The sequence below is a fragment of the Podarcis bocagei genome (assembly GCF_964188305.1).
Source record: "Podarcis bocagei genome assembly, chromosome: 3".
Taxonomy (NCBI): Eukaryota; Metazoa; Chordata; class Lepidosauria; order Squamata; family Lacertidae; genus Podarcis; species Podarcis bocagei.
The window spans coordinates 77156823-77170499 of record NC_138127.1 but is presented as its reverse complement, the minus strand read 5'-3'; the positions used below and the strand labels follow the sequence as shown (position 1 = coordinate 77170499).

Sequence of the window (13677 nt, the reverse complement as noted above, 5' to 3'; positions counted from 1 at the left end):
TCAGCAGTGTTTCTCAAGCTTGCAATCGAATCTAATGCGCCATCAAATCTAATGCGCATTCTAATTTTCACAACAATTTGGCCAAAAAAGTGAGTGTGACATTCGTGTAAATATGGCAAGTACAGTAAATAAGTTATCATGAAAAGTATTTCCTTTTCAGGGTCTTCCACCCTTCAAAATACCTCCCATTTGTTAATTTCAATCTATCTATTACTTAGTATAATTTTTGCAGCATGTTCTAGTATATGAAGCAAAACTATGTGTTTTTAAACATCACCCAGCAGTCCTGTGCAGTAAACTCGTGACTTCTCCAGAGGCATCCAGGAAGCTGATCAGTGATTTAAACCCAGTACCATCCTTGCTCAAACATAAGACTTGGTTCTCTTCTCCACAGGAGGAATGTTCATCCTATGGCATCTTGCGACAAGGCATTAATTATTTTGTCAGCACTGCTTTATGCGTCCACAGTTCCTATTTCCTGATGCTGAGCATGTTTTACTGGGAGCAAATCCCACTGATGTCCTCTGAACTTTCTTCTGAGGTGTGTGTTTAGGAAATGGTGCACAAGCGAAGTTTGCTCTGCTTTGAGCATGGCCCCTTTAACCTCCTTCGCTCCCCTTTTTGCACCCACCCGCTCACTCGCCCTCTTCCGAATCTCTCTATCAGAGTGGTTGACGGCGCCTTTCCCGCATGAGATGTTTGATGATTCGCAGCCAGCAGGATGGCAGCTCAAGCTGTATTTCCCTTGCAGCATTGGGAGAATGTAGCTCATGCTCAGAGCTGATGTGATGGATGAATGTGGATGCCATATGCAGCAGCGCCGTAGGAATTTCATTACATGGTTGCAGTGGCAGCAGCAGCGGCGGGGCCTGAATGAAGCAGAAAAGCAAAACGTCACCTCTGTTAACTTCTCTTATTTGTAATTTCTCTTTTTCTTTTCATTTTTCTTCCTTTTTTTTAAAAAAACAAACAAAAACCCACACAATCAAAATTGAAGCCTGCATGAATGTTTGAAAGAGGGGCTATCTCAGTGGTTTCTCGTGCTCTTAGCGGCTTGCATTTCAATGAGGAACCTGCTTTGTAGTGTCACGGATTCCACACACGCATCCCCAAAAAGTGGTACAGGATTTGCGGGAGGATGAGTGCAAAAGTAAGCAATCTCAAGGTCCAGAGCACAGAACGCCTGACTCTTATAGGCAAAGAGAAAGGGAGTCTGAGGCAAACACGGAGCCTTTTAAAAAAATCAGCCAGTCAGCTTGATGCGTGGTTGTGAAGTGAAAAAAAGCCAGGCATGCGTGCCTCTCATACAGCAGTTATATTGCTATGCGCTATCCCAATTTCTCAGCAGTGAGAGCAAGTTTCAAGCACTCTTCCTGAGGGCCCAGTTTCCTTGGAATGAAAGCCAGTGGAGACTTTAAGGATATATGGTTTTATTTACACATACATAGCCTGTGCATAGGATGGAGAGGCTCACAGCTTTCCCACCCCTTTCTGCCTCATTAGGTGTACAGGGGAGCCTCAAGTCCAGCACAGAGCAAACATGTCTCTGTTTCCCCAGTTTCCAGCATCAGCCCAATTCACACACACAAATGGCACATATGCCCAACACTGCTTGGCCTGCTGTTCTCCGTCCTAGGATGACGTGGCAGCCAGCCAGATTGCAACCCAGGTCATTTTATTTGAGGTGCTGAGCGCTTAAGTGGCCATTATCTTACAAAGAAACTTGCCTGGCCAGTTTAGCGGCCTCTTCGACTAGATTCCAACCCTTACTAGATGCAGAAACACAGCCTTGCCCCCCTTGAAACGCATAACACTGTTATCAGGGCTGGTCTCAGTCCAAGGATGATGTGGCATCCAGCCAGAGGGTGGGAGTGGGGTACCTCGGGTTAAGAACTTAATTCGTCCTGGAGGTCCGATCTTAACCTGAAACTGTTCTTAACCTGAGGTACCACTTTAGCTAAAGGGGCCTCCTGCTGCTGCAGTGCCGCCACTGCACGATTTCTGTTCTCATCCTGAAGCAAAGTTCTTAACCCGAGGTACTATTTCTGGGTTAGCAGAGTCTGTAACCTGAAGCATCTGTAACTCGAGGTGTCTGCAACCTGAGGTACCACTGTATCTGCCTCTCTTTCCTGAAGAGCACATCACTTAGTCAATAGCTTTTGCAATCCAGCTCATTTTACTTGAGATGCTGAGCGCTTTAATTTCATTTCCAGTGTGGACTGGATGGGATAAACAGAGGGACCATCATGTGAGGAGATCAAGGGGCCATATGCCTTAGATGTATATTTGTAGCCTTTCAAAACTACTTTGTTCCACTTTGCCTTTTTTCGGGTCGTGGAGTAAATGTTGATGGGACAGATGAACGGTTGTGTGCATGTAAAATAGATGTTTCTTTTCTTTTCCTACACCCACATTTCCCACCTTAAAGGTGGGGAAGTCTCACACCTGCGCTGTCTTACTTCCAAGCGAAAATTACACCCCATCTTTTTTTCTTTTTTTTGCCAGTGTCAAACCGTGTTTGTTCAACTGTATTAAATGTTAATGCTGCCACCTTCAGCCTGGTACTGGAAAGGCGACTCATTTTTGCCTGCCACGCTCTTCTTCCTCCCATTCCAAAGATTAATGGTCTTCTCTTAATTTGTGGCTTGCAGGAAACAGTCCATTTCGGCTTAATAAACTTCTGCGCTTCAAAGAGACCGAGAACCCAGAATGCATCTGAATCAGCAACTGCCCCCCCGCCCCCCCGCAACCTGCATCATGTCACTTTCCATTTTTCATTCAGCAAAACATCTGTTTAGCCAGATTTCTAACGCATGGCAAGCGTCCAAGAAGCAAAGTGTACTCGTGTCTTTGTGTGTGTAAGCAGGGGAGGGTGTAATGGAATAGTAAATTAACGCTGGGCATCAAACCCCAAAGACACTTTAAAAGAAAAGTGCCTCTCGGGCAAAGTACACATGACAGATACATATTTCTCTGATGGATACATGAGGTGACAGGGTCTCCTTGAGGTTTTGTTGATGCTTCCATTGCCTGGCTGCATCTGCATAGAGCTCTGCTGTTCGTGGAGCTGAATCCTGTATGGGAGAAGCCTGCAGTCTCCGTTTAGGACCTGGTAGAAAGGGGTCCTGTTCAGTGAAGTGTAAGTATTCATTCATTCACTCATTCTTTGCACTTATATCCCACTTTTCCATCCAAGGAGGTCAAAGGGGCATGAATGGTTACCCCCCTCCTCATCCCATTCTCACAACAACCCTGTGAGGTAGGTTAGACTGAGAGAGAGAGAGAGAGTGACTGGCTCGAGGTCAGCCAGTGAGCTTCTGGTCCAAGTGGAGAATTGAACCCTGGTCATCCAGGCCCTACTCTAACCACTACAAAATCCGTCACTTTTGGTTGCTTTCCACATTTCACTTCAGTTTCCTCTTAAAAAAAAAAAAAGTTCCTCACAAAAGCTTGCCAGTCTTTTGAATACACATTTTTGTACGCAATTTTTCCTAATATACACATTTCCCCTAATACAATGCATTTTATGCTATCTTCACTAAGATTTGTATTTTTGAGCACACTTTCACCTAACATACACTTTTTTCAGATGGAAAACCACAACATTCAGAACCCTGCAAATTTTGCAGGATAGATTTGTTTTGGATTGCATATAGTAATTATTATTATTTATAATTTATACCCCGCCCATCTGGCTGGGTTTCCCCAGCCACTCTGGGCGGCTTCCAACAAAATATTTAAATACAATAATTAATCAAATACTAAAAGCATCCCTAAACATAAGAAGCAGACACGGAGCAATGGATCCAAACTACAAGAAAGAAGATTCCACCTAAACATTAGGAAGAACTTCCTGACAGTAAGAGCTGTTCGACAGTGGAATTTCCTGCCAAGGAGTGTGGTGGAGTCTCCTACTTTGGAGGTCTTTAAGCAGAGGCTTGACAACCATATGTCAGGAGTGCTCTGATGGTGTTTCCTGCTTGGCAGGGGGTTGGACTCGATGGCCCTTGTGGTCTCTTCCAACTCTATGATTCTATGATTCTATATTGGTTGGGGAAGCAAGAATCATAATGAACCGAAACGACTTTCTCCCATGGCAGTCTCTCAGTACTCCACTTCTACAGAGGCCTTATTTTATGCAATTCGGCAGCAGCAATGGGAACACAGGAGACCTCAGGAAAGGTGCCAATGTTATCCCCTTCCCCGGCATCTCTCTTGGCCTCTCAGCCATTAATAAAGGAGCCAGGTGCCGCCATCCACCTGATGTATGGAAGGAGAGGCCTCAGTCCCTCGTGACAGTTACTTCTGGTGCTGGAGGGGGCAGCTAGGGGCGGATGTCAGGACTGAAGCCCTTCAGCCTAAGAGGGCTCAAAATAACCACCCAGAAATGAATAGATAATGGAGGCAGAAGCAGCACTTGGGAGCACATTTGTTTGTGGAAATGAGCGGCTTTGACTAAATGAATTTGTGCCAGATAAGGGGGATGTCCATTATCTGTAACTGGGAGAGCATTACAAAGCAGAAGTGTTAGCTTGCAGGGGAATTCCACTTTGTTTAGCACAGGTACGGATTTGTGCCTCTGCATGCTGTCTTGTTTTTACTTGGAGAGCTGATGTGTCTACCATTACCAATTTGTTTTAGCCAAATAACTTTCCCCTAAAATGTAATTACAAGGCCCAAGGCGTTTTTACAGAAGGAATCAATCTTCATCACCTGAAAACAGGCTTTTGTTAATGTCATGGTAATGAGCCAATGGATGGCGATGTTCCACTATCCAACACACACACACACACACACACACACACACACACACACACACACACACACACCACTCCTGTTTTTCCTGTTTGAAGAAAGATGGTGGGGGTGGAACATGAAGCTATATAGTTTTGCATGAATCCAGCTTGAAGAAAAGATGCTAAGCAACTTCTTCTTTCTTCATTACTTCCTCTTCTCCGCCATCAGCTATCTGAATAATGTTGCTCCAGCATTGGTGACTGTTATCTGGGGCAATCAAAGCTAGATAGTACTTGAGCATTTGGGGGCCTTTTTGTTGGTAGATTAGAACCAGGTAACGTTGCAAAAGAGAATCAAGGAGATTAGTTGTGCCTCCCTTTCCTTCACAGCAGAACAACTTCTTTTGCACCTTTTCCTCTAGAGGTGATTGCTGCTCCTCAGTCTGTGACTTTGATATCCTGCAAGGAACCAACAGCAACTAATGTGCTTGAGGTTCTCTCCAAGGAGAGAGGTTGGAGGGGATGGAAGTTCAAGCTGGGTGATGGCTGAAATGGCAGTTGAATGGATTTCAGGAATTCTGAGGCCGGATCTATATAGATCTATATAGATTGGGAAGCCCTTATCTGTGTAGGACTTGAACTTCCATCTGAAAAATGTTCGCAAACCAGAACACTTATGGGTTTGTGGTGTTTGGGAACCGATTTGTTCGGCAGCCAAGCCGTTTGAGTACCAAGTACCACTGTGCATTTGACTTCTCCAGGGTATTGACAGAGAGGGCTGGTTTTTTAAAATATATAAGTGATTCAGGAGGGTTGGTACTGTCTCTACACATCCAATAATTCTTACCCGAACGCCAACTGGGAAGCTTTTACCTAAACATCCCAGATCCCACAGTAAAAGTTGCCTATAAACGTTGCTATCAGCTCAAGCCAAGATTTGGAATAAAATATATATACTGTTCCTCTCTTCCTCTGCACTTTTTATACAACACTGGTAGTAGAAGATATCTTTCACAACCCATTTTGGATTTATTTCCTTCCTTCCATGATTATACTTTCTTCGGTTATCTTTTATTCCTGCTATAATGGGCTTGCTATAAAGACTCAACCTTATCTTCTAATATATGTTAAAATTATTTGAATTAATTGTCAGAGAATAAATATAGTTGTAGGAGAATAACTCCTGCTGTAGGGGAATTAATTTTAAGAGAATAACTTTTTTATGGTAATTAGAGTTATTTAAACTTTAAAAGATTTGTGTGGGTTAGCTGTAGGTTAGTTTTATACTGGGGGTGGGGAGAGTTTATGAAGAAAACATAAGGCACTTCCAGCCTCAGGCTGAAGCTATTTGCTGCCTTCTTATGTGATCTATATAATCTTTGCATCTATTTTAGCCCCATGATTCTACCACCACCACAGCAGAGCCCATAAATTACAACAAAATGCTCAGAGAGTAGATATTATAGACATTCAAGATCATTTCAGTCTTATGTATTAAGCACAATATTTCAGTAGTTCCCAAACATCCCCCCCTCCAAGAACTACTTGAAAATTACTGAGGACTTGCTGGCCAACCACTTAATGACTTTTCTATCTTAGCCATTGTAGTTCTATAGAATTCAAATTGCAAATGCAATAGGATAGAATATAAGAAACAAAAAAGCAATAGGAATACAATTTAAAATGAATATGGGTGTTTCATGCTATGGATGTGCCATCTCCCACCATCAACCACAGCTCTACAGACATGCTGTGGCTTACTCAGATGAAGCTCATGGGCCACCAGTGGTTCACAGTTCAGTTTGGGAATAAATTCAATGCCTTCCTCTCTGATCTTGCTGTGTTTTAATCCCAAGTGAGTATCAGAATAGAGTGGTGAGACTCTAGGTTAACCTAGATTCTAGGTTAAACCCCAGGCATCCCATAATACTGGTAGTAGTAGAAGGTAAGGGTGAAGACCTCTTTCTGAGATCCTGGAGAGCAATTGCCAGCCAGAATACCTGATGCTAAACTAAATGGACCAGCAGGTAGTATAAGGCAGCTTCCTATTTTCCTTTCAGTTTGCACTGTTTAATTGAGGCATTCCAGGGCTCAAGCCTTCTTGGAAATTAGGTTTTTGCCTCTCTTCATCAAGCCATGTGCCAGACCCAATTTTAGGGGCCACCGTTGGCTACCGGATTTATGCACTGCAGCATAATTAAGAGAATTTTCACGCCCAGCTCGTTTTTGCAAGAGCTGATTCCCAACAGTGTTCGAATACCTGTGGAAAGGGATTTGGTCTCATAGGGAGAAAAGCTTGAAGCTTTGAGCTTTAATTGGAGTCTGGGCTATTTTAAAAAATACACACAAAACAAAACAAAGAAAGAAATAGAAAGGAAAAGGCCATTCAGAGCTGACATAATTTCGCTGTACCACCACCCTGATAGATATTTGGGCCCTCCTCTTCCACCCATGACTATATATTAATTGAGCAATAAGAACCAAATATTGCATGTGTTCATGTTGTGTTTTTAGCTGCTGAGTTTTATGATAATTTTAGATTGGGTTTTGTGGGGTGGGGAGGTTGCCTGACTTCTTCGCTTTGTAGTTTATTTATTGTTTTAATGTGATTTTAAAACATAAAAGAAAAGGGAAAAAAATGTATTTCTTTGTCTTACGGTGTATGTTAGCCACACAGTTGCCTGGGTGTTATATAAACGTAACAGACAAATCTAATTCTTTCAAACTCTTTTCTCACAATTGGAAAAGCCACAGCAATCGCCAGGTGTGGGAGTGAGGAGAGATTATCTTGTACTGTTGATAGTGCCGTTCTAAGCCTGTCTAACTCAGAAGTTAAGTCCCATTGAGTTCAATGGGATTTCCCCACTGGCTTGCATTGAACTTTAGCAGTGATTTTGCCTTTCCTCATTGCTGACTTTATGGGCTGCATGTTCTTCAGCTGCTTTCCTTCAGTTTGTCCACTGACAGTCAGCAGAAAAATATTAAGGAAGCAGGTTTCAAAGGGGTGAGTTTGCTTAGAGGTGTTAAATTATTCGACCAAATATTTGCAACTCCCCTTGCAATAAAAATAAAAGCTTCTCTTCCTGTACAAAGGAACTGCTCAACAATGGATTTAGGAGAAGTTGATTGACATGGGAGGTGGTGCCCCAGCGCTCAGAAAAGACATAAGAAGTTTCTTCACGTATTTTACCTCCTTGCTGCTTTCCTTTCTTGTTGCCTTTCCAATGGACTTTATCGGAGCATACTGGGAGCCTCTTCCACTTGGCTAGATCCTGCCCCTCTCCAATAATGCTGGTAGGAAGGAATCCCTTAAAGGCACAGATGATGAGCCAAGGCCTTCTGCTCATAATGCCAGAACAGCCTCATAATACCAGGGCCATTAGGCACAGTAAGGAAGTCGCCTCAGGTGGCAGACCCAGCCTCCAAGAAGCACACGACGCTCTACCTCCTGCACTTGTCAGCTTCTACCACTTACACACACACAAACACACACACACACACTGCTTGCTCCTTTTCAGGACAGCAGGACATTGTCTGTTTTGTCCCAGGTGACATCCTGGGCTGGCCTTACCTAGGTGATATATGAAATCTGTGCCCCTAAGTGCAGATGTTTGTTTGCTTTAAACAAATCACCTCCCCCCCCTCGTTTGGGACCCTAAAGTACACATAGAGGCTCTTGCATCACTACAGCAGCATAAGAATTAGCCCAGGGAAGTGCCTTACCAGGCCCATAGCATTTTTTCTATTTAAAAGAAAACTTTTCAGCTAATTAAAAGAAATAAACTGGCATCTTCTGGGAATTTCTCTATGAACAGAAATTCCTTCTGCAGTGAAAACAATCACCCCGTTTGTTTCTTCGACACTTCTGATGTTTTCGTCAGCATGTTTTGGATGATTCTCATTCTTTCTGAATGAAAGTGGCCTCCAATGGCACCACTTCCCTGAAACTATACTCCAAAAAGGCTCAGTTAGGTACCAGAGTATTCTGTCCTCTTTTTGTGTGATGATGGAGAGGTGACAGACTTGCTGTAGAGTAGGACAGCTCCACCCTCAAATTGGCAAAGATGGAGAGAGTGTTGCTCTTTGTTTGCAACATCGCAAACATTACCCAGTGCAATATCCACAATATCCTGTGATACTCATGAGGAAACAAAGTGCACTAATCACAAAAGCACAGTGTAAAAAAAAGAGGTTTAATAGAATGGAACCAATCTGTTGTGAGCTGAAAAATGTTCTTCTGCATCTGATCCTTCATTTTATTGGGTTGGGATGTTGGTATTCTCTCCCCTCCTTTCACAGCCTTCTGGCAAATTCCGGGGAAAGTCCCATTTTCCGAGGTACAACTTGTAATGCCTTCCAGGACTGGGAAATGCAATACCCTTGCAGCGTAAATGTAATACACAAATATATTTATTGTACTTTGATCTTTGTTATCAGGACCCAAAGCATGTGGTGAGTCCAGTTATTGACATCATCAATCTGGACACTTTTGCTTATGTGGCAGCTTCTTCAGATCTGAGAGGAGGTGAGTCTGCAGTCACCTGTACACAGGTAAATGTTTAGGCCAGGGGCCACTAACACGCTAACTGGTGCATATGAGATATTGGCAGGTGGGGTACCGTGCTTGCTATGCCTGGTTCAGGCAAGTGCATGAGCAAAGTCGCTAGAGGGGAATAAGAAGTATAGAAAGATAGAATTGTAGGGTTGGAAGGGAACCCGAGGGCCATCGAGTCCAATGCCCTGCAATGCTGGAAGTCCTGAGTGAAATGTGGAGTACAAGTGTTATATTTATGTACTTACATTGCTTGCTACTGCAAGACGTAAAGAAAGCCACCAACTTGGTTGTCTTTAAAGGGAATTTAGACCTGTTGAATTATTCTTATGTTATTCTCTAAGGGGGGGGAAAGCTTTCAGTGGCTACTAGTCACATTCCACTTCCAGAACGAGAGACAGCATGTCTCTGAAAAACAACTTGCAGGGAACTTACAGTCGGAAAGGGATATTTGTAGGTGTTTGTGTAAGAACGTTAAAGTTTTATGTGAAATTCTAATAGTATAATGCGTTTTGGTTTATGTTTTCAAATGCAAGTCCCTTGGAGACTTTGGTAACAAGCTACTACTACTACTACTACTACTAATAGTAGGCATCTGGTTGGCTGCTGGGAGAACAGGTGCTGAACTATATGGGCCTTTGGCTTGACCCAACAGAGCTCATGTTCTTAACGGAGTCTTTATGACCCAAGACAGCTTTGATTTTCTTGCAAAATCCATACTGGGTTTTTGAAAAATGAGTTTCATTGCTAATCAGTTAAATTCTCCTTGAAACCCACCACTGCATCTGGGCTCCTTTTAATAGTCCGTGTGTAATAAAGTGAGGCTGATGTGCAGCTGGGGAGAGAAAGAGAAATATACCAACTGCTGTGTGTGACAGAAGCTTCCGACCAGGTGAGATGGAATTTGTATGTGGGCTTCTCAGCAGGTGGGTTGCTACTGCTAATAGAGATGGGGGCAAGGAGGTGACAAGGAGGTCAGGATAGCACCAACGTACTGGCAGGAGCACCAGATTGGCTCTGCCACCTTTCCACTGCACCAGCCTCCCTGTCGTCTCATCCTTCCCCTGTAAGCAACAGCAACTCACTTGTAGAAAGTGGGCATAACAGCCCTGCTCCACCCAGCGAGCCACTTCTGATGTGTAAGCTACCACAGATCTCACAGTTCTTTCTCATTAGATAAAGATGTGCTAATCAGGTGCTTTCTCTCCTGCAACGGGGCAGTGTAGGCTGCCAGGAACAGATAGACAAGGAAGGTCTTACCAATGTTTTTTATTCAATAGTCACAGAGAGAGGCTTAGAAATGCTGCTGCTTGGAGTAATGGCATTCCTCCAAGTAATCTCCACCCCCTTCTCTCCTCAATCGTCAACAACACCACTCACCTTACAGTGGGGCCATTTGTCTCCAAGCCCTTTACTCTCCTACTTTCAATGCTCGCCAGATTCTGGGAGAAGGGGCATCTAGAATGTTTTCTAGTGATAACGTGTCAGCCAGCTGCTCCAGCTCTGCCTTCCCTTCCTCTTCCTCTTCCTCTCCCATTATCTCCCAAATTTGCCCCTCATCTCTCTCTGAGCTGTGACCTCCCACAAACCCCTATTGTAAATCAATACAGTCTTCTTCTCTGGAAGGTTCAGGCTGGGGAGGCGGTCTCCACCATTACTCTTCTGTCCAGTCCCTGACAGCTAATGATATGATGCAAAAGGATCTATAAACTGGATATTAAGGCTGTGACTTTTCTTCTTTGGCAATGGGAAGACATGAAATCCTCTCCTGGATAAGACTAACCGCCCTGTTGATTATCAACACAACTCATGCAATGATATTGATGCAAAGCAGCTTGGCGACGATGGGTCCGTAGTTGGAAGCACTATCTCTAATCTCTTTGTTTCCGCTGTTCACTTCCTATTTAGGGTTCGACTGGAGCCTGCATTTTAAATGGGAACAACTTTCTCCAGAGCAGAAGGCAAAGCGGACAGACCCCACAGAGCCCATCAAGTAAGTGACAAGAAGGGGGAAGGTAAAACAGGGGTGACAAGCACAGAACTGCGGAAGAGAGGCAAAAGATACTTTGCTTTAATGCTATGATAGAGAACCCTAGGCCCAAGAGCCAACTGTGGCTCCCAAGGCCTCTCTGTCTTCTTCTTGATATTCCACTTTTCCTCCAAGGAGTTCAAGGTGGTGTACATGGCTCTCCTCCTCTCCCAAATATCCTCACAACAACCCTGTGAGGATAGAGTTGCTTCATGATTGGGTAGGGATTTGAACTCTGGTCTCCCGGGTCTTAGTCCAACACTTTCACCACCACACCACACTGAATCTCTCTGTCCAGCTTTTGGGGCTCCCCAGACTACACCCTCTGAGTAGCCTGCTCTGCTCATTGCTTGTGTGCTTTTTTTTGCCTGGCTGGGAACTGTGTTAGTGCTGATTGCTTGCTTGGATGAATAGGGGTGTGTGTGTGTGTGTGTGTGTGTGTGTGTGTGTGTGTGTGTGTGTGTAGAAATAGCTGAGTTTTGTGTGGCTGGACTGCAGCTCACTGAACAAATGCCCTATTTCTCCAGTCCCTTTGTCTCTGGACCCACCCACCATGTGGGAATGAAGGTCTTCAGGCTGAAAAAGTCTCCCCACCACTGATTTGATACATACTGAGAAATGTGTCCTATGTGACAGTTTTGCTCAAAGCATATTAACCCATAAGAAATTAGAAGTAGGGCTTGTTTTTAATATTTTTAATGTTTGATGTCCTGCTGTGTTTAATGTGTTGGAAGCTGCCCAGAATGGCTGGGGCAACCCAGTCAGATGGGCAGCATATTAATAATAAATTGTTGTTGCTGTTGTTTATTACTCACCCTTCTCCAGCAGGTCCCAAAGCAGGTTACAGCAATTTACGATTCAATGCTTTGCTGAAATGCATCTTAAATACACATTGTTTTAAATATGGCATAGTGATGGTTGAGTTTGCCACCGCTTTCCCTAACTAGGAACAAAGGAAACAGGCCATCATGATAAGAGACACAATCTTTCATATGTGCCCTAAAAGCTAGTCCAAGGCATTCCATTTTTTTGAGGCTGAGCTCCCTAATTCTAGAGTGGAAATCTACCTTCAGTGCATCCTCAGAGCTCTAGGCAGATAGATGCTCCAAGCATTTCCCTTTATTCCTGCATCCCAGTTCTTCTTGCTCATCGTTTTTGCCTCCTGGCATCCCCACATTTTGACGCTGCCCCATTGCAGGAGAGAAAGCACCATTTCTGCCTTATCACAGTCCGCCATCAGAAGAATCAAAGAGAAAAGGCTCTTTGAGGCATGAACCAGGTTGCTGGGGGTAGGATCTGTGCTGCAAAATTAACAGCAGTGTTTGCCACATAGTCTCAGTTCTTTCCTTTTCTTCCCAGCTGATCTGGAGGAAAAGAGGGAGGACAAATAACTCTGTTTTCAAATCAAAACCCAACTGATTACAAAGGGCTTCTTAAAAGCTCTTTGCCCTTCTGAGAAAGTGTGACTTTCTCCTTGAAACGAGGCTCCTCGCAGGATAAAACTAGGCACAGAGCCCCAGTTAAATAATGCCATGTAAATAACCCCCGAGTGCTAAATGCATTTTTGGTCTGGAAGCCTGCAATCAGGACTGAAAACCTCAGGCTTGTAGGAGTGGCGCTGATGAGTGCATTAGCACTTCTGACTGACATACAAATAACAAGTCTTCTTTGAAACACAAGTTTCAAATTTTATTATGACGATTTATTGAGTGGTCTATTTTGTGGGCAGGTATTAGATAGAATAGAAGGAATCCTGCTAGGATGCAATCCTGGACACGCTTACTTGTAAGTGAGCCCCATTGAACTCAGTGGGACTTACTTCTGGGTAGATATGTATAGGATTGCGCTTTTTCTTTCCTCAAAAAATAAATGAAATGTGATACGTGCAGAGGGATTTAACAAACAGACTGAATTTACCTTGATGGCTGTAGCCTCTGGAAGCAATCTGAGTTTGAAAAAGTTGCAGAGAGGCAGCAGAATGAGTTTTAGCCGTTTGAATTTGGGTACACACACTTTTTTAAAAAAAACAATGGAGTTAGCTAGTGCAGTGCAGCCTGGTGTTTGTGAGCATGCGCAATGCGGGATTAGTGGTTGTGCTGTCTGCTGCAAGAGTCTTTTATCTCCCATTGGCCTCTGCTTGTGGATTTTCAAATGAACAGAATACTAACAGACGATAGGTGTGCTCAGGCATATATGACCAAACACATGAGAAAGTGGGAACAGGGACATCCATGCAAATCCCACCCCCAATGTCCCTATGTGTGTTGTACCCTTTTTTGTGGTGTGCAGGAAAGCTCTGCAGGGGGGCTTCTAGTCATGTTCCCTTGAAAACAACTAGATTCCTCTATACAATTGTGGGC

At 43.7% G+C, this 13677-nt stretch overlaps 1 protein-coding gene across 1 annotated transcript in view; it reads left to right on the top strand.

Annotated features, from left to right (window-relative positions):
- The window catches only part of GALNT14 (polypeptide N-acetylgalactosaminyltransferase 14), a 233497-nt gene that overhangs the window by 198534 nt on the left and 21286 nt on the right, over positions 1-13677 (top strand). Inside the window, exons 7-8 of the mRNA XM_081186432.1 lie at positions 9174-9261; positions 11197-11281. Of these exons, the coding sequence (XP_081042558.1) occupies positions 9174-9261; positions 11197-11281 (173 nt within the window). The remainder of the gene's footprint in view (positions 1-9173; positions 9262-11196; positions 11282-13677) is intronic.